This window comes from Microtus pennsylvanicus, chromosome 11, assembly GCF_037038515.1.
Source record: "Microtus pennsylvanicus isolate mMicPen1 chromosome 11, mMicPen1.hap1, whole genome shotgun sequence".
In the NCBI taxonomy this organism is placed as follows: Eukaryota; Metazoa; Chordata; class Mammalia; order Rodentia; family Cricetidae; genus Microtus; species Microtus pennsylvanicus.
The window spans coordinates 86,768,119-86,794,843 of NC_134589.1; the positions used below are offsets into that span (position 1 = coordinate 86,768,119).

The 26,725-nt window shown below is 43.7% G+C and overlaps 1 protein-coding gene across 4 annotated transcripts in view; it reads left to right on the forward strand.

Moving 5' to 3' along the window:
- Positions 1-26,725, forward strand: part of Ranbp17 (RAN binding protein 17) — a 335,330-nt gene that overhangs the window by 298,095 nt on the left and 10,510 nt on the right. For all 4 annotated transcript variants that reach the window (XM_075941352.1, XM_075941353.1, XM_075941350.1 and 1 more), the window contains one exon: positions 3,817-3,983. In XM_075941352.1, the coding sequence (XP_075797467.1) occupies positions 3,817-3,983 (167 nt within the window). The remainder of the gene's footprint in view (positions 1-3,816; positions 3,984-26,725) is intronic.

Sequence of the window (26,725 nt, forward strand, 5' to 3'; positions counted from 1 at the left end):
AAAGGTAATGTGAATGTGTTGTCTTCAGCACTGCTCATCCTGATTTGACCAAATGCCCGTGATCCTTGTGATTCCACACATTTAAAACTACCTGGAAATAACATTTATCTTTTTCAAAGTCCCATCCATAAATCAACCATAATGGAAACCCTCGCTTTTATTGCAAAGCTGTATGCTCCAACCTTTGAGTCTAAAGTGTTTACCTGGCTTTTCTGCAGCTGACTCAGTGGATTAGTCCCTTTTAATGCAACTTGCATGGCAGTGTGGTCACCAAATTATGTGACAACTTTAAATTCCGTGCATGATTGATAGCATATTGCTCTCTACTTAAATCTGTTTACTTTTATGATCAAGGCTTCAAATATAGAAAAATGAAGGTGAAAAAACAAGGGAAAGAACTCAAGAAATGAGAGCTTGGTTCCTAGGCTGCCTCCCAGCGTTAGCAAAGGACAGGGTGTCTTCCTCCAGAGCAGCCTTGGGCGTGGGGCATGATGAAGGTGAGTTAAGCAGTACATAAATTCCACAGTTTCGAGATGCCAGGGAACGTTCTTTCCTTAAAACATTTCTTGTCAGTGTTGGTGGTGCACACCTTTAATCCCAGCACTCATGAGACAGAGGCAGGCAGATCTCTGTGAGTTCGAGGCCAGCTTGGTCTATGGAGTGAGTTCCAAGGCAGCTAGAACTGCTACACAGGAAAACCCTATCTCCAAAAACAAAAACAAAGATATCTTACCCCAAAGTTTTCCAAAACTACTGTCCATACCTATCTGTCTTTAGACCTTCATTCAACATCTAATTCCTCAGGACGCTGTATGGGCTCCCATCATCCTGTCTGTGTCTCAGAACAGCCCTCCTTTCTGTTTTGAGGAAGTTTTCAAGCTGGGTGTTATTTCATTGCTAAGTATTGCTAAGCATGGGTTACCTCTTCTCTTGAACATTCTCTCAGGTTAGTTTAGTCCCCCTCCCCAATTCTTTTTTGTTGCTTGGTTGGTTGGTTGTTTTTTCGAGACAGGGTTTCTCAGTGTAGCCTTGACTGTCCTGGAACTCGCTCTGTAGACCAGGCTGGCCTTGAACTCACAGAGATCCTCCTGCCTCTGCCTCCCAAGTGCTGGAATTAAAGCCGTACACTACCACCACCTAGCAGCTCCCCATTCTTGAAGTCACTGTTTTACTTCTGATCTATCAGACGTTCATGTCTCCATCATAAGATGAATAAGAAGCTGTTTCTCAGCTTGCTCCCCCCCCCCAATTTCTTTTTGTTCCTGTTCAGTTTGAATTGGGTTTTGGTTTTTTGAGACAAGATCTCATATAGCCTAGGTCAGTAAAACTGCTGATCTTCCTGCTTCCAGCTCCCAAGTATAGGAATAGGAGGCATGTGCTGCCATGCCTGGCCTCTCAGCTTGTTTCTCTGCTGAGGCTTCCTATTTGCTATTTCTGTGTCTCTTAATCAAAAATTGCCAGGGATTGGGTCAACATGTCATCATTAGCAAAAAATATGGGTAGTATCATACTAACCATATTGTGGTCATGTTATGATTCTAAATCATTGAAATGGGATAAACTAGGGAATAGTGGGATTTTAGCTCCCACTCCCTTTCTGCTTCCCCTCCCTCCCCTCACTCCAGGCCTTAAGCTCTGTAGCCCAGAGCTGCATCCACAGCCTTTTCTCATTTAAAAATGCAGATGATATTGGATATACTCAATAGTTGTTAGATAGAAGTTAGATGAGGGCTATGGGTGTGGCTCAGTTGCAGAGTTCTTAACTTATGCATAGTGGCTTGGCCACATCTATCTTAGCACCTTCACTAAGAAGACAGATTTAGGAGGAACAGAAGTCCAAGGTGAGAAGACAGCCTGGGATATGCAAGATCCTGTCTCCAAAGAAAAAACTTAAAGAGTTGATACTTTTAGTGTGCAAAGAAAATTATAAATGGTCACATAACAAGTACTTTCTTGGAAAACTTTCAATAACATCCCTGTTGACTTTCAAATTAAGCATGAATGTCTCTGCCCATTTTTGGATGCTCTCATGTAGCAACCCAGCCTACTTTGGTAACTTTCTTTCATGATTCCCTACACATTCTTGCGTGCAAACCCACTTACTGTGAGTGATAGCCCAGTAGCAACTGCAGTTTGAGTTCTGATTGTGGGGTTGGTTTTGTTTTGTTTTGTTTTGTATTGTGGGTGTGAAGGTCAAACCCCTAGGACCTAATGTACTATAGAAGTACTCTACTACCACAGAGCCAGCACCACCCCATTATTTTTTTTTTTTTTTTGGTTTTTTTGAGACAGGGTTTCTCTGTGGCTTTGGAGCCTGTCCTAGAACTAGCTCTGTCGACCAGGCTGGTCTCGAACTCACAGAGATCCGCCTGCCTCTGCCTCCCGAGTGCTGGGATTAAAGGCGTGCGCCACCATCGCCCGGCCCCCACCCCATTATTTTAAAAACACTTGATGATTGTGTATATTTTTGCTTAATACTTGATTTTAATATAGTTATTGACAGTATACATTCATGGTTCAACTCCTTATCTACTGTCCAACCTGATTAGAGTCCTTGGACAAGTCACTTAAATCCCTAAGCCTCGCCTATAAAATGAGGATAGCTATTATAGGGCTGATAAAGATTAAAAGCAATAATCTATATGAAATGTTTAACTCTTCCCTAACATGTAGTCAGTCCTCCGTACGTGTCAGATACTTACTGATGAAGTCTATTTTCCTCATTCGGCTCTGCGGAGTATTTTACAAATGAAGAGGGAAGAAGAGCCTTCCAAAGTAATAGTGCAGCGGGGAAAAGATGGACACCGAAACCAGGTTGTCCAGCTCCAAAATCCAGCGCTCTTAACTCTTGTTGTTCTCTACCTGAAAATCTTCTTCCGTGTAGCCCACAGGAACAACCTTCCCAAGCTCTCTCAAGCCATGTCCATCATCCAACTCACTTTGATCACCATTAAAACATGATCTTTCAGGCTGGAGAGATGGCTCAGTGGATAAGAGCACTGGCTGCTCTTCCAAAGGTCCTGAGTTCAATTCCCAGCAACCACATGGTGGCTCACAACCATCTGTAATGAGACCTGATGCCTTCCTTGCCAGCATTGTATGCTTAATACATAAATAAATCTTTCTAGCCGGGAGGTGGTGGCGCACGCCTTTAGGGCTGGGGGAGAGGGACAGTTCAGCTGATGAAGTGCTCAGTTGGTGAGCACAGGTCCTACCTACCATGTAAGAAGCCAAGCATGGTACAGATTGCTATGGTCCCTCTTAGGAAGGTGGAGATGGAAAGATCCCTGGGGTTTGCTAAGCAAAACAGTAAACTTCAGGTTCAGTGAGAAGATCTTGCCCCCATAATAAGGTAGCATATGATTAAGACATTGGACATCAACCTCTAGTCGCCATGTGCTTCCCAGCAGCAGTATGTGACTGTGTGAGTCTTTCCTATATCACTGTATGCTGCAGTGACCTCTGTGGAAAGCCGTGAGCTCTTTGACACCAGGGCAGGGTTTGCACCCATTTCCCCTTTGGAGCCATTTCCCCTGAAATACTTTTCACTAAATAGATGCTTAATAACCAGTCAAGTTGAGCAGAGGTTGTTCAAGTCCCAAATAAGGAATTCTGTCCAGTTCAGACCAGGAATCATTTTCTGGCTAGTGTTGTAATAGACACAGAACTTAAACAGAAAGAAGCCAAACCCCTTCTCTCAAGGATTTAGAGTTTCACTGACTCTTTTTGAAATCCTGACTCTTTTTAATGGAGACAATAATCGAATGAACAAATAGTTCAATAATGGGAATGAATTGTTATTTATTTTTGGTACAGATACAGTCATCTCCTCCAGCTGCTGTACAAGTTTAGACTACATGGTCACCTACCTCTTCAAGCACATAGCAAAGGAGGGCAAGAAGCCGCTTCGCTGCAGAGAGTCTGTGCAGGCCGGCCAGAGGCTGCTACACTTTATGCAGCAAAACCCAGATGTGCTACAGCAGGTAACATTGCTTCAACTGTTTCCCAAAAGCCAGTCTGGCCCCTGAACTTCTATAAATGTTTGCCAGGATCTTTAGCAGTTTCTCCTTCTTACTCTTCCCTGACAGTAGAGAGTACACTGGCTTCAGTGTTACCCACCCATAAAAATCCCAGTGCTGTTCAGTTCACTGCAGAATTCAGAAGGTATAGTTCTTCTGAGGCCTGAGGAAAGTGGAGCAAAACTCAGACTTCTGTGTGGGACCTTGGGCAGCTCTGCTGAAGTGTGCATTAAATGCATGGCCTCTGCGGCAATTGTGCTAACTCCTGCTCTGTGCAGACAACTTGCCAGGAACTGTCCGTTTGTGAGAGTTCAGTGTAAGATTAGGAGTCACACAGTTCAGACATTAGGCAGTGTTCCCAAACATTCAATTAATAAGTGATAATGCAGCAATTTGTTTTTAGTTGTGTTTTTTCAAAAATATTTTTTATTTGTATATTTTATGTATTTGAGTGCACTGACTGTATATATAACTAAATGCCAGAAGAGGGAATTGGATCCCCTTATAGATGGTTCTGGGCCACCATGTGGTTGCTAGAATTCAACTCAGGACCTCTGGAAGAAGGGCCAGTGCTCATAACAGCTGAGCCGTCTCTCCAGCTGTGTTTTCTAACTAGCTAACACAGACTAAGTCCAAGTTTATGATTGTTTTAAATAACTCACCTCTGCTGATCTAAGAAATAACATACATAAGAAATGAAGATACATGCCTGAATATTCCAAAGAGAATAAAGCCATTTCACAGATATACCATCACTATGATTGATGTTTCTACTTCCTCAAAATTTGGGAAATGTGTGTATACTGTTTGCAGTTTTCCCTTGCCCAGGGTGCATCCATAATGGTGTGATTTGCGAAAGTAAAGACCTCAACTGTGGTTGTGTTGATTGTGTTGTCATCAGTGAGCAGTGTCGTCCGAGTCAGCAGACTAGACACTGCACATGAACATGCTGAAAATAGAATGGGAAGTCCATGGGAGAGGTTTCCGTCCTGGCTGTAATGCTTTTACTAGGATCAAAATGAAATTATAAAAGTCTTACTTGTGGTGGCATTTCCGCTAACTAGCTGCATTCCAAGAACAAATGACATGGGTGTAGTTCATTCCTATTTTGAGTAACTAGCAAAAGGCTAATTACTACAGGCCTGTAACTCTTTGCTGTGACCCTACAACTATTCAACTAGTTGGTAATGCAAATAAATGAAGAGAACCCATTGAGGACCTTGTCACTGTGATTTCCAGCTCATCCATGCGTATCTGTTATCTTTGGTGATAACATGCTCTGAGCCTTCTCCAAGCAGAGCTCACGAGGGCTATAGCACCTCCAGCCTGTACCAGGAGTGACTGACTTTGGGTGGGGCTAGAGATGTAGAGCTTTTAAGGATCTGAACAGTCTGTTTCATTTATTGTGTGCAAAATGCAAGAACAAGTAAGATTTGTAAAGATACAATTAATCAGTTGTGTTAACATAGTAATACTAGAGACTGGCACAGAAGGAGAGAACTGTTACAGTCTTAGACTTCACAGCAGTCTAGTAATGTGGCTGTCATCATCCCCAGTTTAAACATCAATTCACCAGAAAGTAACAGGATTGGAATTTGAACCAAGGTCTGTTTAGTTCCAAAGCCCACATCCTTAAAACTCACACCACTGCTTCTCAAGGTATATCAGAGTCACCTGGATGCAAAATACACATCCTGCCATGGTTAGGATGCACTTCTCCCAAACACTTCCACCTGCAAGTCACTGCTGGTCCGGTGTAAGTGCATGGAGGAGGCTGAGGACCACTGGCTTACAGCATGCCGTCACTGAAGATAGCAAATGTCCATGCATACACTAGAAATCAGGCCCCACCTACCAGGACAGAGGACAAGTCTACCACCAACTCCTTCCTGCTAGCAGTCATTCATCATCACAGTTTGTCCCATCAGCTTTGGGCAGTCACTTCTAAGTTGGTTGAAATTTTTAGTAAAAATCAATAGGCTACAAGCTAGTAGTAAGACTGCAGGAGATGAGCCAGTGTGTCTTTACTCAGAATCCCCATGCATTTGTTGGTTTAAGTCATTTCTGTGTGTTAATAGACTTGGTAATCTTTCACTTTATAGCATATGACTAAGTAGTGATATATCTTTATTAAGCAGTGGAATGCATTCTATTTATTTGGGATGTAAGCTTTCAGATAACATTTTAAATATTAATGACTGGTCTCTAGTAGTCAGCATAAATATGATTTGCATTAGCACTAGGTTGTATCATCTTGAGTGCCTCTGATGTCAACTATTGGGTATAGTAATATCTGACATCATCTCCTTAGGTCACTGACAACTTTGACCTCTATTCTTATGCACAGTTTCTGTCGTCTCAAAAGCTCTTTTGAATTGATTTGAAATTTTGACTCTTCCCTTTATGAGGCAGTAAAATTGATAATTATTCAGATGGGAACTGAGCACTGAGTGAAAAATCAATTCCACCCGCTCTCTGCTGCGTATAAAATTACTTCTGAGTCTGCTGGACTGAACGGATGGCCAGAGTAAAAGCAGCAGGCAGGAGCAGTGGGAAGAATTAGCTGGACAGAGCTAATAGCCTGAAGGGATGGTCCTGGAAAAGAAGGGAGTGGGCCAGTTGGGGGTTATTATGAGCAGGGATGGGCCCATTGATCATCTGTTTACATCAGCTTTCCAAGACCTTATAAATCAGCCTTGAAGAGTGGCAGAATGAAGATTCAGACTCTTACCAGAGGGATTTGTATTAGATTATTCTCATTTTCACACTCAGATGAAAAGTGAGCCATTGATTATTCATTGGTTGCCCATTAAATGCTGTTTTTATAGATGATTTGCCTATCACAGAAGGTAATGAACAAGGTTGCTGCTTCATAACTTGAGGTTTCAGTTTTCAAGGCATCTGTGTCGTTAAGTAATGCCTAACCCTATTAAGAGGAATGGGTTACAAATTGCTTAACAGTGCTGAAAAACTAGACCCTAATGACTAATTGTGCCTGGAGTTTAGAGAGGGCTTGTCAGCTCTTTAAACTAAACTGATGCAATGATACTGCAATTATTTACTGGTTTGAACTGTTTTCCTTCCACCCTGGACATATTTGGCTAGAAGCGTAATTGCATGGAGAGTGTCAATTCCAAACTGCAAACGTGATCTCAAGCTTCTGCAGAAAAGCCTAACACTGGGTGAAGGGTTTGCAGCACCTTCACAGGCCTTGCCTTTTGTGCACCACAACCCAAGAAAGGCACTATGTGCCTCTCGCCTGGATCTACAGTCCTGTGACTATAGCTCTTCCACGGTTTGTAAGCAGACATAACCTTCAAAGATTAAAATTTACCCCATGTGAAGAGTCATTGAGTTTAAGAGAGTCTGTGTGAGGTAAGAAATGCTGACTCTCTAGTGTTCCTTTAGTTTAACATCTGAGAAAAAGCCCAGTCTACATAAGTTAGGGGAGAAGAATTCCTCAAGTATCCTTTTATCACTAGGTCAATGAACTAAAAAAATCTTAGAGATGATCTGCAGTAGCAGTGGTCAGATTGCTGATCACCATTGGTTAGTAGTGGGGGAGAGTGATCTGCTGCAGAAATTTGGCGACAGTATTTGTATGTGAATTTTTTTGGTTTCATTACTGGACATGTTAAATATTTGCATTCCTTCAGATATATGAAGACAAAAGTTGTGCCCAAATTAGGTGAGTGTTGGCAGAATTGAGGGGCCATTTTAGAGATATAATGAATCCTTTTTGTAATAAGGGCACTGGTGCAGAATCTCCTCTACATCAGAACCTCCTTCAATGCTCTAGAAAGAGTAGCACCTTGTGCAGAAGAAGAGCAGTATGTATGGACTGCCTCTGTCACTGAGCGAGCTGTACTTAGTCATGTCCAGATACAGTCATAGGAAAACCAGAGCGACCCTGACCCAGCCTAATGTAGCTAGATATTTGGCTCAGGTCAGTTCTATTAAAAATACAGAGAAATTCTAATTAAGATTTTCTTTCCCTTCCTGTCTTTTTTTTTATTTCATTTATTTGTTTGTTTGTTAGGTAGCATGCCGTTTCACTAGAAATTGTAAAGAGCTGTCAGGAGCTGTAAGAATCATACTTCAGTAGGAACTTAAGCTAAAAGAACATTACCCCTTTTCTTCAATCAGTCAGTCAATCAATGAAAATTGCTTTTGTATAGTGCTCTTCATGACATGTATCCCAACGTGAATTGCAGCAAAAGGGGAATCGTCTGCTCTTTTTTTCATCTCTGTATTTAGACTGAAATGATATTGCTCAACATTTTGACATGATACACAAAACATCTTTCATACTTAAGATTCCATTCCTTAATACTAAGTAGGCGAAAGTGCCGACACATACGTAAGTGATGTTGAGGCTTTGGCCTGTGGAACCTTAGCAAGAGTCTAAAGGCAGAAAACACTTAACCAAATGAAATACATTCATATTTCTTATTTAACTCTTGAAAAAGTAATTAGCCATATTTTCTAATATTAATGAAATAACATCTCATGATCCTTAAATTTAAAAGGAGGCCCTTCGTTTGACCAACTAATTTGGATGGTTAATTTATAACTTTATTACTGAAAACATGACAGTAGACTGATATCAAAACAGACTGAAAGAACATACATAATTGGCCAAACAACTTAAAGGAAGCCAAGGGTATGTCGTTAGATACAAAAAGTGGAAAACAGGCACTCAGGTTTTGTGACAATTGTTCTCACTTAAGTTGCTATAATATCATGTGTCTTCCGCTCTTTTTCCGCTGCCCTTTCTGAAGAACTAAAATTTTAACAAAATCCGTGTAAGTCCAGAGTTCTTGTCCTTACTCCAAAGCTATCTGCTCCCCCATTTGGAGGCTTCTGATCAAGGGAAGTATATTGTATCATGTTCTGAACCTAATAATATAGCAGGTTGAACATTGTAAGTTCCACTGGGTTATCTCAATGTAGAATGATTTAGAATGCTCATCCTTTAAAAAAAAAAATTAGGGGTGTGTGTGTGTGTGTGTGTGTGTGTACACATTTGCACGTGATGCAGTGCCAGTAGAGGCCAAGAGAGTGCATTGGACCCCTGGAGTAGAGTTATTGGTGACAGAATTCAGGTAACCCCTATGTCATGTCTGAGACAGAGCTGAGTTTCCTCTCCCTTCTACTGTACACCCATTCCCACTCAGTAAATCTATAGCTAGGTGATGATGGAGGGTGTAACATTTAGAAGGACATGTTTCCTTGAGGAAATCAGTCTGATAGTGTGATTACCTAGTGATGTTTTCTGTGACTTTTTCCTAATCATCATGAGGCTGTTTTTGAAGTTTCCTTTTTTTCCTTAATCTTTTTTATTTTTATGCATATAGGCATTTTTGCCTTCATATATGCCTGTGTACCATTTGTATGCCTGGTGCCCATGAAGGTCAGAAGAAAGTATGAGATCCCTTGGAACTGGAGTTACAGAAAGTTGTGAGCTGCCAGGTGGGTGTTGGTAATCAAGCCTGGACCCTCTGGAAGAGCAGTCAATGTTCTTGACCACTGAGCTCTCTCCAGCCTGTTTTTTGATGTTTCCTTTAACCTGGTGTTCCTAGGAGACTGTCCAGATGGCAGCTGCTCACAAAGGCAAATGTGCTTTATAACAGTCCCCCACCCCATCATATCTCTGTCTCATCCTTATTCTCAAACTGAATCATCGATGGAGAATGCCAGTTTCCACTTCTTTCTGATAAAGCCTTCCTTCTCAAGGAACTTTTGACCAATGATACCATTAGTCATTTTTAAACTCTGGATCTAATACCTGGTTGCCTTGAGCCTCTATATACCATTCCTGGCCATTACCAAGTCAGATTTCTCTAGATCAGTGGTTCTCAATCTGTGGATTATAACCCCTTTTGGCGGGGGTGGGGTGTCACCCAAAACCACTGGGAACTACAGATATTTACATAGAGTTCATAACAGTAGCACAATTACAGTTATGAAGTAGCAATAAAAATAATTTTCTGGTTGGGGTCACCACAGTGTGTGGGTGTGGGTGGTGGTGGTGGTGGTGATGGTGGTTTTGGTTGGTTGGTTGGTTGGTTGGTTGGTTGGTTGGTTGGTTGGTTGGTTTTGGTTTTTTGAGACAGGGTTTTTCTCTGTCCTGACTGTCCTTGAACTCACAGAGATCTGCCTGCCTCTGCCTCCTGAGAGCTGGGATTAAAGGTGTACGCCACCACATAGCTGAATCTATGTATATTAAGATTTATTACAATGGTTTACAGGTTGTAGTTTGGCTAGTCCAACAATGACTGTCTCTCTACAGAAAGGCCCAGAATCCAGTAGTTCTTCAGTCTGTGAGGCAGAATATCTTAGCTGGTCTGTAATACATGTTGAAACCCCAAAGAAGGAATGCCTCGGCGACAGGGTAGATGGAAATTCCAGCAAGAATGAGGGCAAGCAGGCAAACAGCAAAAGTTTCCTTCTTCCCTGTCATTGTAAACACACAGCCAGAAAGTGTGACCCAGATCTATGGCAGGTCTTCAGGCCTCAAATGATCAATCAAGAAAAGCCCTCACAGGTATGTCCATCTGCTTGGGTTTTAGTTGATCCAGATATAGTCAGGTTGACAATCAAGATTAGCTGTCACTCCAAGCATCACAAGCTAGACTACCTGCCAGGCCAAGCAGGAAATATTAATAATGAAGACAAGAAAGAAACTTACCATTGAGAACACATCCCTGTCTAAAGCGGGTGACATCACTCTATCTCCCCCGCCCAAAAAAAAAAAAAAACCAGATAACCATTGTCTTGCCACACACATTGAAATTTTATTTCATTTTATTTTATTTATTTACTTTTGGTTTTTTGAGACAGGGTTTCTCTATGTAGCACTGACTGTCCTGGAACTTGCTCTGTAGACCAGGCTGTCCTCAAACTCATAGAGATCATCTGCCTCTGCCTACCAAGTGCAGGGGCTAAAGGTGTGTGCCACCACTGCCCGGCTCAGACACATTGAAATTTGTCCTAAAGCAATTCAGAAATTTAGATATTTTTTAAAGTTGCCCACTGACTACAAATTTAAAACAACATCAGAACAGTGAGCAGACCCTGTGTGTGAGTGTGGCTCTCAGTTTCTTGTCTGTTGGGATATGTGACCCTAAGGAGTTACAGGGCCAAGACCTCCAGTACGGGGCTCCCTGTCATTCACAGCTCCAGCCTGTAGTCTGTAGTGCTACTTTTGAGGGCATTTTCATCTGATTTTTAAAGCAAATTTTTGTTTGTTGTTTTATAATATAGTTATTTTGCTTTTCCTTATCTTATTTTTGCTTTTTTGAATTTTTAAAAAATAACCAGGTTTATTTGAGGCAAAAGTCAAGTGTGTGTGTGTGTGTGTGTGTGTGTGTGTGTGTGTGTGTGTGTGTGTGTGTAAAACAGAGAAATCTACCTGCTAAGGAAGAAGTAAAGATATGTAAGACCAGGTCTAAACCAAAATATCTAGGTAACAGCAAGGCAATAAAAGTTCAAGAGGGAGGCTGGAGAAATGGCTCATAGTTTAAGAGCACTAGCTGTTTTTCCAGAGGACCTGGCACTCTCATGACTGCTCACAGCAATCTGTAACTCTGGTTCCAGAGATTCTTCTGACCTCTGGACATCACATGTACATGGTACACAGACACATATGCAGGCAAAACACCTATGTGTACTAAAATAAAATAATTGTTTCAGTCCATGAGGGAATAAGCCTCTTAAGGATAAAAAACTTGGGCTGGAGAGATGCTTCGGTCAGTAAAGTACTTGAAATGCCACGATAGGAAGAAAAAGACAGGTAAGTCCCTGGAGCTAACTGTCCTACCAGCCTAGCCTATATCCTGGTTTCAAGCCAATGAAAGACCCTGTCCAAAAAGCAGGCTGGTTAACACCTCAGTAATAATACCCAAGGTTGACCACTGGCTTATGCATGCATGCACATGTGCATACGCATTCACACACACACACACACACACACACACACACACACACCAGAGAGAGAGAGAGAGAGAGAGAGAGAGAGAGAGAGAGAGAGAGAGAGAGAGAGAGAGAATATTGTGAGTATTATTGTGAGAATTGCCCCCCAGGGATAGGTTATTAAAGCCCATGTTTTTAATTTTGAAAATAGAAAAGTAGAGGCCTCATGAGATGGCTCAGGGGGTAAAGGTGCTTACCACCGGGCTTGTTCTTTGATCCCTAGGACCCACATGGTGGGAGGAAAGAACCAGCTTCCACAATTGTCTTCTGATCTTCACACGTGTACTATGGTGTGCATGTGTGTGCATGAACAAATGGATGTGTCGGTGGGTGGGTGGGTGGATGGACGGACGGACGGACAGACAGACAGATAGGTAGAATTTCTAAAATGAATTTACTAAAGTGATATTTTAAAAACAAATCATGTTCTTTTAGAAGAAAGGCTATTGTCTTAATCTTTTTCTTTTTTTATTTACTTCTATTTTGCCATGGGTGGGTGTCCAGTCCCCTGACACTGGAGTTACAGACAGTTGTGAGCTGCCATATGGGTGCTGGGAACTGACTCCAGGTCCTCTGGAAGAGCAGTCGGTGCTCTTAACCCCTGAGCCATCTCTGCAACCCCATCTTAATCTTTTTCTTAAGTGTGTCAGCTACTTTTATTTTTGTTGTAGGTATATTTGTTGGATGACTGTTTGCTACAACACAGATATCATATTAATGGAACTTATATAATGCATTTTCATAGTATACCTCCTTTTCTCTCAGAGATCTTGGCACTTGTCCAGGCCTTAGTATAGCCTGATTCCTTGCAGTGGTCTGTGGATGCCTGTAAAGTAAATACTCAAAATATTAATTTTCAAAATCATAGCCTATAGACATGGTTTAGCTCTATACCGGTATATTATGGTCATACACTGCTACTATAGAATAAGCCAAGTGGTAATGCTAAGATTGTATCTCAATATAAAATGGCCCTTCTGAAATACCAGGAAAAATGTCTAGTCTACACATGAGTCAGAGAAAGAAAACGCTCTGCCAATATTGTTCATGTTAACAGAACAGAAGAGATTCCCACCCCATGAGGATGTGTGTTCTCACCTCTCAGCACAGTGGAAGGATACAATCCATTGCTAGCATGACTTGCCTTATTAATTGAAAGGATGGAATCCACCAGATGTAGCCCAAGCCAGCAGAGAGTTGGGTGACTAAGCAACAGCAAAGAGACCATATTGAGCGAGCCAGAATCCAGTCTCCAAGTCATTTATTTCAGCCAGTGACAGTACATGTAAACTCCTGTGCCTCCGCAGTGATTGATGGTTTAATATCATATATAATTTTTTTAATGAAGGAAAACCATTTAAATATGTTACCATTTGCACTAGTATTCTCCTATGTACATAACTGCATTTAATCATTATGGGGATTGTTTTTATACTTGTGTAATTTGTATCCACGAAATAACTGTCAAAACCATCTCATGCCGTTGCTGGAAATGGTACAGTGTGCTTCATACTCAAATAGATTCATTCTTCCCTGCACATAATTAAGAGTGTTGGAGCTTTCAGTGCCACCACATAGGAATTCCGTGTTTACATTTCAGAGAATGAAAAATAAGCCACAGTGTGCGTGCAGGTTCCTGTTTTCTGAGGCAGTGATATTTAAGTGCCTTAGTTTTGTACCAGTATATGATTTGAAGAGTTTGATTTTAAGACTTTTAATATTAAAATACATAATAAAATTTTATTATCTAATTACAAGAGGGTTTAGCCTCTTATTAAAGTTGCTAAATCAGGCCTATATTAGCATTATAATGGCACAGTTTGACATGGAATACTCAAAAGTCAAGTTCAAAAGGGGGGTGTGGGTTGTTGGGGGGTTCTTTTTCCCTTACCCCTCACAAAATAACAAGGGTGAAATGCATGTGTGGAAGCAAACAAGGAACAATTTGGGATGCTGGAGAAGGAGTAGAGGTGCAGCCCAGGATGGTACCCTTAGGCAAGGCAGCTGGTCTGTGTAGCCTTTTGTTTATCTGCTACTGGTTTATGTAGCCTTTAGGCCGGCACCAGAAACAATCACTCCTACAGGGTCAGCTGCTGGTCAGAAGCAAAGTAAGAAAAGATTTTGCTTCCAAACACAGCAGCCATAATTTCTGTACAGCTGGCACCTGCTACTGGTGCACAGCGTGAAGGTGAAAGGTCAAAGAGGCAGTTGTTCAAAACTCAAGAATGGCTTAAAGGGACTTGTAGATTAATCTGCTTTATTAACTTCTGTATATTAGATAACTATTGCTGTGAATGACAGTACATCTTTTTGAATAAGTCACATCTCTTTCTCTTTTAAATTAGCTTTTGAGTAATGAATATTAAATAGAAAGCATTTCAAGAGTAATTAAATGAAAACAGAATGATGTCATTCTGCAGTTTTATTTGTGTGTTTATAGACTAGGGAAATTATGCTTTCCAAGAATTGTGCCTTTTAACCCTTTTCAAAATAAAAAGGAAGGAAGGAAAAAGAAAAACAGTTAGCTTTCATAAAGAAGGAATTGGAATTAACAGGACAGCCACATGTCCGTTAGCCTTTGTCTTTAAACCGAGAAAAGATGATGTCTCCTGTGCCTTAGCATAAAGTCATTGGGTGCCAGTGGCTGGCTTTGACATTCCCAGGGGCGCCAAATGTTTTCTTTATGAATTAAAGTGACTCAATCTGTCATCGTTCTTTTATCTGCAGTTTAGCACAGTCAGTTCTGCTATCAGTCTGCAGCAAATGTTCTCAGAACAGTACAGGAGTTGTGAGACGTCCACAACAGGCATTCCTTTTCTTTCACACTCATATAAAGCAGATAGAGAATATTCTGTAAGGGGAAACACAACTTTATACAGGCTTAGCTCAGTAATAATTAGGCAAGCTCTATAACAGCCTCTCACTATTCTGGCGAGTGAGGTGGTTTTTATCCTCTGTATTGATAGTGTTGTGCATATTTGGCTATCTGTAAGTTAAACAGAAAGAACTCAATAACTGTATCCTTTAAAACCTCTGCAAGAAAGAAGTCAGTGTGGAGATTTCCACGGGTTAAGTGCTGATACAAACTCCGGAAAGGTTTTAAACAAACTCTTCAAAAGGGATAGCTCTGTCTGTTGACTGACAGTGATTTTTTTCATCTTTGTTGTTTGTTTTAAGGCTTCTCGTAAAATGAAAGTACTGTAGAGAACATGTATGTTTCGCGATAAGAGAGCACAAATAGCAGCATTCATATATATTTCACACAGAAAACTGAGCCGAGTTTTTATACGAGTGTAGTCTTCCCACCCTGAGCAATGTTTCTCTGAGTACAAAGGTTGCATCTAAAATCATCTCCTTACTCCACAGTGCATCACCCAAAGTAGAGCCTTCTTACCAGGTCCTTGCTTGAGGACCTGGCCTTGTTATTGCCCTACCAGAACCCTGATAGGTTCAACATATGTTTGCTGGGACCTAAAAATTCACTATGGAAAGAATTTCAGACTCCTCCGATTCTGTACTGAGTGTGAAACAGGCATACACAGATGCTGGGTACATGTATTAAAATGTGGGTTTGTACAGGGCTGTGGTGGCGCGCACCTTTAACCCTAGCACTGGGGAGGCAGAGACAGGTGAATCTCTGAGTTTGAACCCAGCCTAGGCTACAGAGTGAGTTCCAGAACAGGCAGGACTGTTGCATAGAAAAACCCTGTCTGAAAAAAACCCAAAAGAAAAAAATGTGGGTTTGCAAACATGCTTCTATTTAAACCTCCTAACACCGAAGTACTTAAATATTGTCATTGAGACTGAACTTAGATGGTCCATTCAGGATCTGCAACTAACAAAGAGCAGAGCCTGTGCTCTCGCTGTAGAAACACAGCACCGTCCCCAACTGACCTGAGGATTCCTTTCTTTGTGTTTGTTTGTTTGTTTAGTGTTTTTTGAGACCGGGTTTATCTCTGTAGCCCTGGCTGTCGTGAAACTCACTCTGTAAACCAAGCTGACCTAGAACTCACAGAGATCCGCCTGCCTCATGATGCTGGGATTAAAGATGTTCACCATAAAGTAGCAACACTTGACTCAACCCATGTACTTAACATCTTTACTGGGTTTAGTTGTTTTTTGTGTTTTGGGGTTTTTTTTGTTTTGTTTTGTTTTTTGCATTGCTGGAATCAAACCCAGAACCTCCTACATGCTAGGCAAGTTCTCTACTACTGAGCTCCATCCCCAATTCTTCCTTTATTGATTAAGAAGACAGCATCTAGATGATAGCCAAACTTTAAGTCTCCGTTTACGAAAAAGCCAAAGCACCCATTCCTTGCTGGTCTGCAAGGAGAGAAAAATGTGGTAGAAGGACAGCGATGGAGAGAGACCCCAGTGGATGCCTTCTCTTATCTAGAGGCCTGGCTTTTTTGCCTACTCAGAAAGCAATACATTGAATCTTTTGGATAGCTCTATCTTTACATACTGAGCTTTCTTGACTTAGATAGAGACTTGTGAGGACACAATGAGCCAATGACCATTGACTCACCTAATACAAGATATTCAACAAATAATATGATTTCATGTTTGATGCCCAGCTTCCACTAACCTTGGTTTGATGTTGCTGATTGCCTTTGAGAAAAAACCCTGCTATTTATAAACATCCTTTCTGTGTGTGTTTAAGCCTGAGACTTCTTTATAAGAGCATTTTATTTTGAAGTCTATGATGTGAGGCATTTTATCAAGGTCTGCAGGTGTACTTATGTACTTTGCCCTTTTAGAGTTCTTTCTGTGATAAGCATTCTCAAAGTCATGCTCACTGGAATGAGTGAAGGGATGGGATGGTATAGGTTTGATTCTTGGCCCAACAGAACTCTTTTTTTCACTTTTTCCTCCTCCATATTTTAGGCATCTCCTTTTAGCGGCAAGAACTAAAGAAATACCGTAACCTTGCTCAGTAATACACTACCATCACATTTAAAATCTGTTGGAATCCTCATAGCAACAGTAATGGGTGTGGATTCTTTTTTTAAAAAATATTTATTTATTTATTTATTTATTATGTATACAATATTCTGTCTGTGTGTATGCCTGCAGGCCAGAAGAGGGCACCAGACCCCATTACAGATGGTTGTGAGCCACCATGTGGTTGCTGCGAATTGAACTCAGGACCTTGGGAAGAGCAGGCAATGCTCTTAACCTCGGAGCCATCTCTCCAGCCCTGGGTGTGGATTCTTTAAATCTGAAAGTTTCAGCACACCGAGAGTAAACTGTGGGGAAATGTGCAGAGACTCAGACTTGAACTGACGTGTTCAGAGCTGCACCACTGTGGTGGTGCCTGATGCCGTGTGATGTTTGTGTCTCCACACAGGTTTGTGTGTTTAGAATCTTGGTTTCAGGGTGGTAATAATGAAAGAAGGTCTTTAGATCACCTGGCCCATGAGGAAGTTTGGGGAAAGTGTGGTCCTCCCTCTCTGCTGTCTGCTTGAGATGTGCTCCCTCTTCTGTGTGTGCCTACTAACTGGCACCATCCACTACTGGACTTCCACCAAAGACTGAAAACCTCCTAAACAATACGTCAATAAGCCCCTTTTCTTTTTAAGTAGCTTCCTTAGGTATTTTATTAAAATGATAGAGATAAATCAGTTGTTCTCAACCTGTGACTCTCAACCCCTCTGGAGGGTCAAATGACTCGTTCTCAGAGGTCAAATAAGACCATTGGAAAACACAGATATTTACATTGCAATTCATAACAGTGGGAAATTATATTTATAAAGTAACAACAAAAGTAGATTTCTGGTTGGGGTCACCACAGCATGAGGAACTGTATTAAAGGGTTGCAGCATTAGGAGAGTTGAGGACACTGGTCTAAATGATATGTAGAATCGCTTGTTCCTAGATTTCACCCAGTTTTAACCACACAAGCTTCCCAGGGCCTTAACCTACCATTCCTTACCAGCGTTTTTCCTTACCCATCCACCCTTGTCCAAGAGAGACAGACAAGATTTCTCTTGCCTTTACTTCAGAGTAACTTCCTGAAAAGGAATGAGAAGCCTTGGAGTTTCTTGAAGGTTGGCAGAGTTGTGGGGATGTGAGGGTTGACAGTGGTGACGTACTTGATTTGCAATAATTACTGACTTTCAGACACCTGCAGGTTTTTCTGTGATTCCCAAATCATATCGCTGTGGCTGTGAAGTTAACCTTTATATTCATTTGCCTGTTAACTCTGAGGCAGTCTAACCGGCAGCAGCCATGGGTGGAGCCAGCTTCATATCTTCTGTGAAGGAAGGCTTGTTTGTCTGCATCTGACCACCTTTCATGAATTAATCCTACCCTAAGTGCTCATGCAACCCCTAAGAACTCTTGGCATGAATTCTGTTTGCCATGTCGTTCCTGGGGGATATACTGAATGGTCTTGGGTTCCTGAAATTCCATCTTCACTAAATGCCTTTTCTTTGAAAATGCTCTATTTAGTGAGGACTTGTATACAGTGTGTCCTTGTAATCATTTACGTCTTTGAGAGTCACATCACCCTCCAGAGGAGAATTCCTAGAGTAATTGAATTGGTTTCTAGGGTCAGTTGACCAATCTACTTATGGCCTAGGCTTCCCAAGACTCATAATCTTAGAGTCTCTCCCATTCCATCGTTCCCTCAGTGTCCTCCATCACCTGAACATGGGTACAAAGACAAGAAAACACCTCAGTATATACTTCCTGATGGCCCTGTGAATCAGTAATGTGGAGTAATACACCACCATGAAAGACAGCGATAGAAAGTGCCAGGCTTAAAGAGAAGGCAGATCACGTAGGAACACCCAAAGCCAGAGCTCTGTTAATGCCCATACTTACTGTGGCCTCTCAGTTGAGATGGACATAGCAGATCCACTCAGCGGCAATTAGAGATAAGTGCATTCGGGATGATTTCTCCAAGATTAGAGGGAACAGCTCGATGGGTGGATGGTAAGAGATTAATAAATACATGAGCTCCTCAAGGCCTGTTATGCTTGACTAGGAAATGGCCTCCACAGGGCCATATGCTCACTTCTTATTCCCAAATGATGGCACTATTTTAGGGGTTCTTGGAAATCTTGCAGGAAATAGGTCACGAGCAGCTGGTCCTTGGGTGTGTCTTATACCCAGCCCATCCCTGCCTCTCTGTTTTCTGACCACTGTGAGATAGGAACCTACTGAAACACATGGTGTTCTGCTCAGGCCCTGATGCCATGACACCATCACCTGAGCCCTCTGGAGCCATGAGCCAAAATAAACCATTGTTCCTTCAAATTGTTTGTGCAGAGCAGTTTAGTCACAGGGATAGGAAGCAGCTAATGAAGACCACGTTTGATTCAGCTCTGACCAGAAGTGAGGCCAGTAGTTCTCTGAGCAATGATTACGTGTGGGAAGGAAAAGGGAAGGAAAAAGAAGGAAAATTCTGTAAACAATGCCTGGTATAGAGCAGGTACACAGTGTGTGCTGCATGTGTTCATCAAGCGTTAAAAAGAGAGAAATTAAATAGTGATAATGTGTGTGCTGGTGGCAGCCTTGTAGCGAATAAGGAGCCGTCATCCCTACAGAGGCCCAGGCTGTTTTGGAAACTGTACAAGTTCCATTCCAGGTGCATAATGTGCTCTTACCCCACAGAGGAAGAGAGCCTCCCCTCCCCACCCTGCAGTGCTTTCCTCAGCTCCCCTGCATTAGAGAGAGGCAGGAGACAAATTGACAGAAATCTGGAGGGAAGTAACTCAAGTGATTTAGGAGAATGGAAGGGCTGGCTTATGGGGCCGGATTAAAGAAGCTAAATATGTATAGCTTGCCTAAGTGACAACTAAATGGGGCATTTGATAAGTCTATAAATACTTGGAAGATGTAAATGCCAGGAGGAAAGGGAATTACTTAGCATGGCACAATGGAGTATTGGCATAATGGGATAATATTAAGAAAGGGAAGATGAAGGTTGAACATCAATAAAAAGCTTCCTGACAAGAAGAACCATTCCTGACAGGGGACACTATTAGGTTATGCGCTGTGGGCCAAGGGAAATAATGTCAGTGCCCTTTCTCAGAGCACTGGCAGTGTCCTAACTGGGGCACAGAAGCTAAGCAAGTGACCTTCTTCAGCTGTGGCCTCCCTGTCTCAGGAAGGAAGCGGCGGCAGCAGCAGTGGCAGCAGTGGCTGTGCCAGTGGGTCATACTACATCACTGCCAGAGAGACACTCACTTTCCTGCTGGGTGGAAGTCTACTTTGTCTTGCAAATACCACTAGGCCCTTTACCAGATGCACCCTGCCTCGGTTAGCAGCATCCTGACTCCCTGCACAGACCCAGAGTGCCATCATCTCCTGCACACCTTTGCTCTCGTTCTCCCTTCTCTGTTGACAGCCTGTCAGAGCGCTTGACAAACCCTTCTCTGAAGCCTCACCTGACCCCGCCCCCACCCCAGCAGAGTTGGGAATCCTCCTCTGACCTCTCAAAGCCTCCTGTGTGGCTCATCCATTGCTGGTAGGAATGCAAACTTGTGCAGCCACTCTGGAAAGCAGTGTGGCGGTTTCTCAGGAAATTCGAGATCAACCTACCCCTGGACCCAGCAATACCACTCTTGGGAATATACCCAAGAGAGGCCCTATCATACAACAAAAGTATATGCTCAACTTATGTTCATAGCAGTATTGTTTGTAATAGCCAGAACCTGGAAACAACCTAGATGTCCTTCAATGAAAGAATGGATGAAGAAAGTATGGAATATATACATATTAGAGTACTACTCAGCAGTAAAAAACAAGGACTTCTTGAATTTTGCATACAAATGGATGGAAATAGAAAACACTATCCTGAGTGAGGTAAGCCAGACCCAAAAAGAGGAACATGGGATGTACTCACTCATATTTGGTTTCTAGCCATAAATAAAGGACATTGAGCCTATAATTCACGATCCTAGAGAAGCTAAATAAGAAGGTGAACCCAAAGAAAAACATATAGGCATCCTCCTGAATATTAACCTTCATCAGGCGATGAAAAGAGACAGAGACAGAGACCCACATTGGAGCACCGGACTGAAATCTCAAGGTCCAAATCAGGAGGAGAAGGAGAGAGAGCACGAGCAAGGAACCCAAGACCGCGAGGGGTGCACCCACACACTGAGACAATGGGGATGTTCTATCGGGAACTCACTAAGGCCAGCTGGCCTGGGTCTGAAAAAGCATGGGATAAAACCGGACTTGCTGAACATAGTGGACAATGAGGACTACTGAGAACTCAAGAACAATGGCAATGGGTTTTTGATCCTACTGCATGTACTGGCTTTGTGGGAGTCTAGGCAGTTTGGATGCTCACCTTACTAGACCTGGATGGAGGTGGGTGGTCCTTGGACTTCCCAAAGGTCAGGGAACCCTGATTGCTCTTAGAGCAGATGAGGGAGGGTGACTTGATCGGGGGAGGGGGAGGGAAATGGGAGGCGGTGCCGGGGAGGATACAGAAATCTTTAATAAATAAATAATTTTTTTTAAAAAAGCCTCCTGTGTGGGCTTGTTTGCAGCACTTAATGTACTGTACTGTGAATCTCCTCCCCTACTGAGCTCAAGTCTTTGAACTGACACTGGCCTGTTTGTTCACCTCTATCCCCACGACCTGTCTCAGAGCCTGGTCATGCTATGGTGTCAGCAAATGCTGGAGTAAATCAAGGAAAGAAGTTCTGTCCCCACTCTTGGTTTCTCTCATGCGTTTATTGAGGGAAAAGGGCTTCCAGCTCTTAGCACCTTAGAGTAGTCTCTCAGGGGTCTCTGACATTCAGGGTCATTAGACAATTCTAGAAAAAAACGCCTTGTTCATGCCTTGTTTAGGAAGCCATGTTGTTGAGACTCTGAGGATGTAGCTTCCTTGACATTTCTGGGAAATGTAGGATGACACCAGCCAGTACACACACTAACATGGAAATCTGAAATCTCACGGGGACCCAACCCTAGACCAAGAACAAGGAATGCTGAGAGCAAAAGAAATAGTATCCCTCGGGAAGCGCCCCAGTTGGTCATCCAGCACCAAATGGTTAGTACTGAAAGCATAGAACATGCAAGTAACATTATATGGACTGAGCCGGTTGTATTTATGTATTTAGGTAGGGGTGTGGTGTGTGTGTGTGTGTGTACAAAGAAAAGGCATCCATGAATTTGAGAGAGCAACAGGAAGACTACATGGGAGAGGTTGGAGGAAGGAAAGGAAAAGAAGAAATTATATAATTGCATTTTAATTACAAAATATAAATAATTTGGGGGGACCTCATGTCCAAAAAAGCAGAATGTCCCCACTGTGGTTTACATGTAAATACTAGACTATTAGTGGGAAAACGCCCTTAAAATTTTTCCCACGTGGAAACATTTTTAAAATAAGTGACATAATTCCTCCCTGGTGACTGAAAATCTCACCCAGCCCCTTCAGGAGATGGGGAGAATGTGCCGTAAGATGGGATGCAGTGGAATTCTGAGCCTCCTCCTTCAGGGAAGACAGATCCTTGATAACTACAAGGGAGCCCCACCCCCCAGCCATTGTGCGTGTGTTCTGTTGTGAAACGTGATGCTCACTGGGAACGCTGTGGTGACTGATCAGAAAGTTGCATGCGTTTTCTCGCACCCTTTGCTCTAGAGTGGCCTGCGTCAGCGCTGATGTCATCAGGGCCCTGTGTGCTGTGCCCATCGCCTAGGCTCGGGTTCCCAGTCAGTGCTTTGTGAGGCTGGACCACAGAGCTTTGCAGTCATTGCTTGGCAAGCACTTCTCTCTGTTGAGAGTCTTGAATCTTACAGTTGTGAATCCATCTGTGGTTTGGGGTCCCACTTTTCTCCTTAGGAGGAATGCCTTGGCCAGGAAGAACATGAGTTGAGGACCCTAGCCATCCTGCTTCTGTTACAATCTTGTTCATCTTCACTGCCTCTCCACTGAGTTCTTGCAGAAGCTAAGCTCGCTGCCTGGCCTCTCCCCTGCCCTAGTCGCTTGTCCACAGCTTGTCGTTACTGCTCTGACAGCAAGGCCTATCTGAGAGCGGCTCTCTCTACCATCCCAAACTCATGTCTGTATTGCTCACGGCTCTTAAATCACCTGCTCCAGGATCTCCTCACCCTCAACTCTACTCTGTACAAGGGCTATTCATTCCTCAAACATGCCAAGCACTTGCTGTGTTCTGGAGGTTTTCTCATTTCATGTTCTCTCCTCATGTGTCGGTGTTTCTAGGTGAGGCTGGATGCAGCTGTACTCAGCAGCCCCTGTCCTGTGCACATGGGCTGGCCTCTGTGCTCAGTGATGGTGCGTGTCCCTTCTCTGGCCTCTGTGCTCAGTGATGGCGCGTGTTCCTTCTCTAGCCTCTGTGCTCAGTGATGGTGCGTGTTCCTTCTCTGGCCTCTGTGCTCAGTGATGGCGCGTGTCCCTTCTCTAGCCTCTGTGCTCAGTGATGGTGCGTGTTCCTTCTCTGGTCTCTGTGCTCAGTGATGGTGCGTGTTCCTTCTCTGGTCTCTGTACTCAGTGATGGCGCGTGTTCCTTCTCTGGTCTCTGTGCTCAGTGATGGCGCGTGTTCCTTCTCTGGTCTCTGTGCTCAGTGATGGTGCGTGTTCCTTCTCTGGCCTCTGTGCTCAGTGATGGCGTGTGTTCCTTCTCTGGCCTCTGTGCTCAGTGATGGCGCGTGTTCCTTCTCTGGCCTCTCAAGCTGCTGTAGATGTCTTTGTTGAGAGGCTGGTGTAGGCCATTAGAGCCTCTCAAAGGTGGTTCTGTGTTAATCATCCAGGTGCTACTATGAAGTAGAAATAAGTGTCACTTGAAGGAAAACTAAGGGAAATGACATAGATCGTCCCAACATTCCTACCCACAGGAAGTTAAGAGTGTGTTTTTGACAGGTAATGTTCAATTTTAACATCAAACTGAAACAATTTTACTTGATGTTGGCAAGGTGTGTGTGTGTGTGTGTGTGTGTGTGTGTGTGTGAGAGAGAGAGAGAGAGAGAGAGAGAGAGAGAGAGAGAGCGCGCCAACCCAAATAGTGCTGAGTGGCAAGCCCTGCAGCCTCCAGTACCCACCCCAGGTTTTCTGGTTTAATGTAGCAAGCTGCTTTATGAGATCCGCAGCCACTTGAAATATGATTTACTCCATGTAAAAAGTTTCAGATGGATAATGAAGATTCAGGATTGAGTCTCACAGTGTAGTGTAGTCAATTTTCTTGCTGTTGCTCTCCAGTACATCTCTGCCATTGAAATGAATAATTTATTATAATTTATTTCAACCCTGGAAAATAAAACTGTTTTCCTTGTGATGTGTGCTATAGCCTTCAGAATTGACACATTGCTTGCAGTGCTCTCAATTAATTAATCCTGAAGTTTCATTCCTACTTGACCTTCTCATAGGCTAGGAGACTGGCAGGTAATTCTTTCCCCAATAAGCCATGATTAAAATGAATGTTTTGAGAAGTAGGGGTAAAGTTGGTAATAGAGAAAATTGAAAGAACAGCAAAACTAGGTTGTGTTTTTCCTTAGATTTTACATTTGATGCAAGAGTTTTTAAATATTCTAGACAATTCATCAGCAAAACTTTCCCTTACTCACATGACCAAAGCTGGCCGAACTTCCTTCACCTGAGGTGTCTTTAAAGCACTTTTCCCCCAACTTTAGATCAAGGCTAAGGCTGCACAAAGGCCAAGGAGACAGTACTCCCAGATGGTCTCCAGGGGACAAGCCACCCATAATTGATTGCAGCCTTGCTCTTCAGAAGAGCAGGCTCACCTCGTCCTCCATTTCATTCAATTGTTTTTCATTTTAAATGCTAAATACTTCCATTATGAAGCTGCTAAAACAGTATCAACATATAGAGGCTGCTTGATACGTACAGGTATTTTAAATTTAATGTAACTTAGATGGTGGGCCTCGGTTATTCTGGAGGGGCAGAAAAAAATATAACGAGATATGTGCTTATTTATCCACTAATATCACAAAGGAAGATGGTAGATGAAGGGAACAATTGATTCTCCTTCCCTAAAGACGTCTAGGATCTAATTTGAGCAGGATCACATTTCAATATCTGCTGTGCATGTGGCCTTGGGAACAGCACTCAGTAATGACAGAAATTCCCTTCCTTCCGCACACTGAAAACTGGAAACATTTCCTCCTTCAGCTGTGTGGCTTCCTGAGCCTGAGCCTCTGACTGGGGCAGGTGCTCTGTAGAAACTGCTGTGGGGGTGAGAGAGTTCTCTCCTTTCTCAGACCCTGTGCCTTATCCCAGCAGCTGGGTAGGGCCGGGTGCTTCCCTGTTTTGTTTGTTATTTTTGTTATGGTCAGGTCAGCGTCCTCTCCTCTCTCACTGGCCCTTTGAAAAGCTGACACATTCCCCAGGCACAGGCAGCTCTTAAGAGTTGGCTGCATGTATTAGTAGTTGTTCCTCAGAACATCACCAGTGGATTACTGCAGTCGGCTGGGGTGTAGATCCATATACAGAGCTGCCTGTCACTCGCTGCACTCTGCCCGTTCCTTGCTGCGCCCTGGCCCACACTGTACCCTGGCCCTCACTGCACCCTGCCCCTCGTTGCACCCTGGCCCTCGCTGCCCCCTGGCCCTCGCTGTGCCCTCGCTGTGCCCTGGCCCTCACTGCACCCTGCCCCTCGTTGCACCCTATCCCACACTGCACCCTGGCCTGCACTTCACCCTGTCCCTCGCTGCACCCTGTCCCTCGCTGTACCCTGGCCCACACTACACCCTGGCCCACACTGCACCCTGGCCTGCACTGCACCCTGGCCCTCGCTGCACCCTGGCCCTCGCTGCACCCTGGCCCTCGCTGCACCTTGGCCCTCGCTGCACCCTGGCCCTCGCTGTGCCCTGGCCCTCGCTGCACCCTGGCCTGCACTGCACCCTGGCCCTCGTTGCACCCTGGCCCTCACTGCACCCTGGCCCTCGCTGTACCCTGGCCCTCGCTGCACCCTGGCCCTCGCTGCACCCTGACCCTCACTGCACCCTGGCCCTCGTTGCACCCTGGCCCTCACTGCACCCTGCCCCTCGTTGCACCCTATCCCACACTGCACCCTGGCCTGCACTGCACCCTGGCCTGCACTTCACCCTGTCCCTCGCTGCACCCTGACCCTCACTGCACCCTGGCCTGCACTTCACCCTGTCCCTCGCTGTGCCCTGGCCCACACTGCACCCTGGCCTGCACTGCACCCTGGCCCTCGCTGCACCCTGGCCCTTGCTGCACCCTGGCCCTTGCTGCACCCTGGCCCTCACTGCACCCTGGCCCTCGCTGTGCCCTGGCCCTCGCTGCACCCTGGCCCTCGCTGTGCCCTGGCCCGCACTGCACCCTGGCTTGTCCTTCTTTGGTCTCCCTCAGCCCTCCAGGACTAAGACACGGGGCTGCTCTTCAGGTCTCTAACCCCTTAGCCTGGCTCTACTAGCTCTCCTCTGTGCTAACCAGAGGATAAGGCCTCTTTCCCACCTGTCTCACTAGCAAGGCTGGGACAGGCAGGAAAGAGCTGGAGTCCCCTAAGTAGACTGAGAATCCGGTCCCTGCAGGAGCAGCACTCATCCTGTCAGGCCTGGTTTTTCTGTGGAGTACAAATGGCAACAAGATGCAAACCTTAGTTTTGTTTCATGTATTTCTTACAACTTCACAGATTGTTTGTTATAGTATTCAGCATGTTCAAGTGTTGACAATGGAAACATTTACTTTTGTGTGTGTGTATGGTTTTTCAAGACAGGATTTCTCTGTAGCTTTGGAACTTGTCCTGAAACTCTCTAGACCAGGC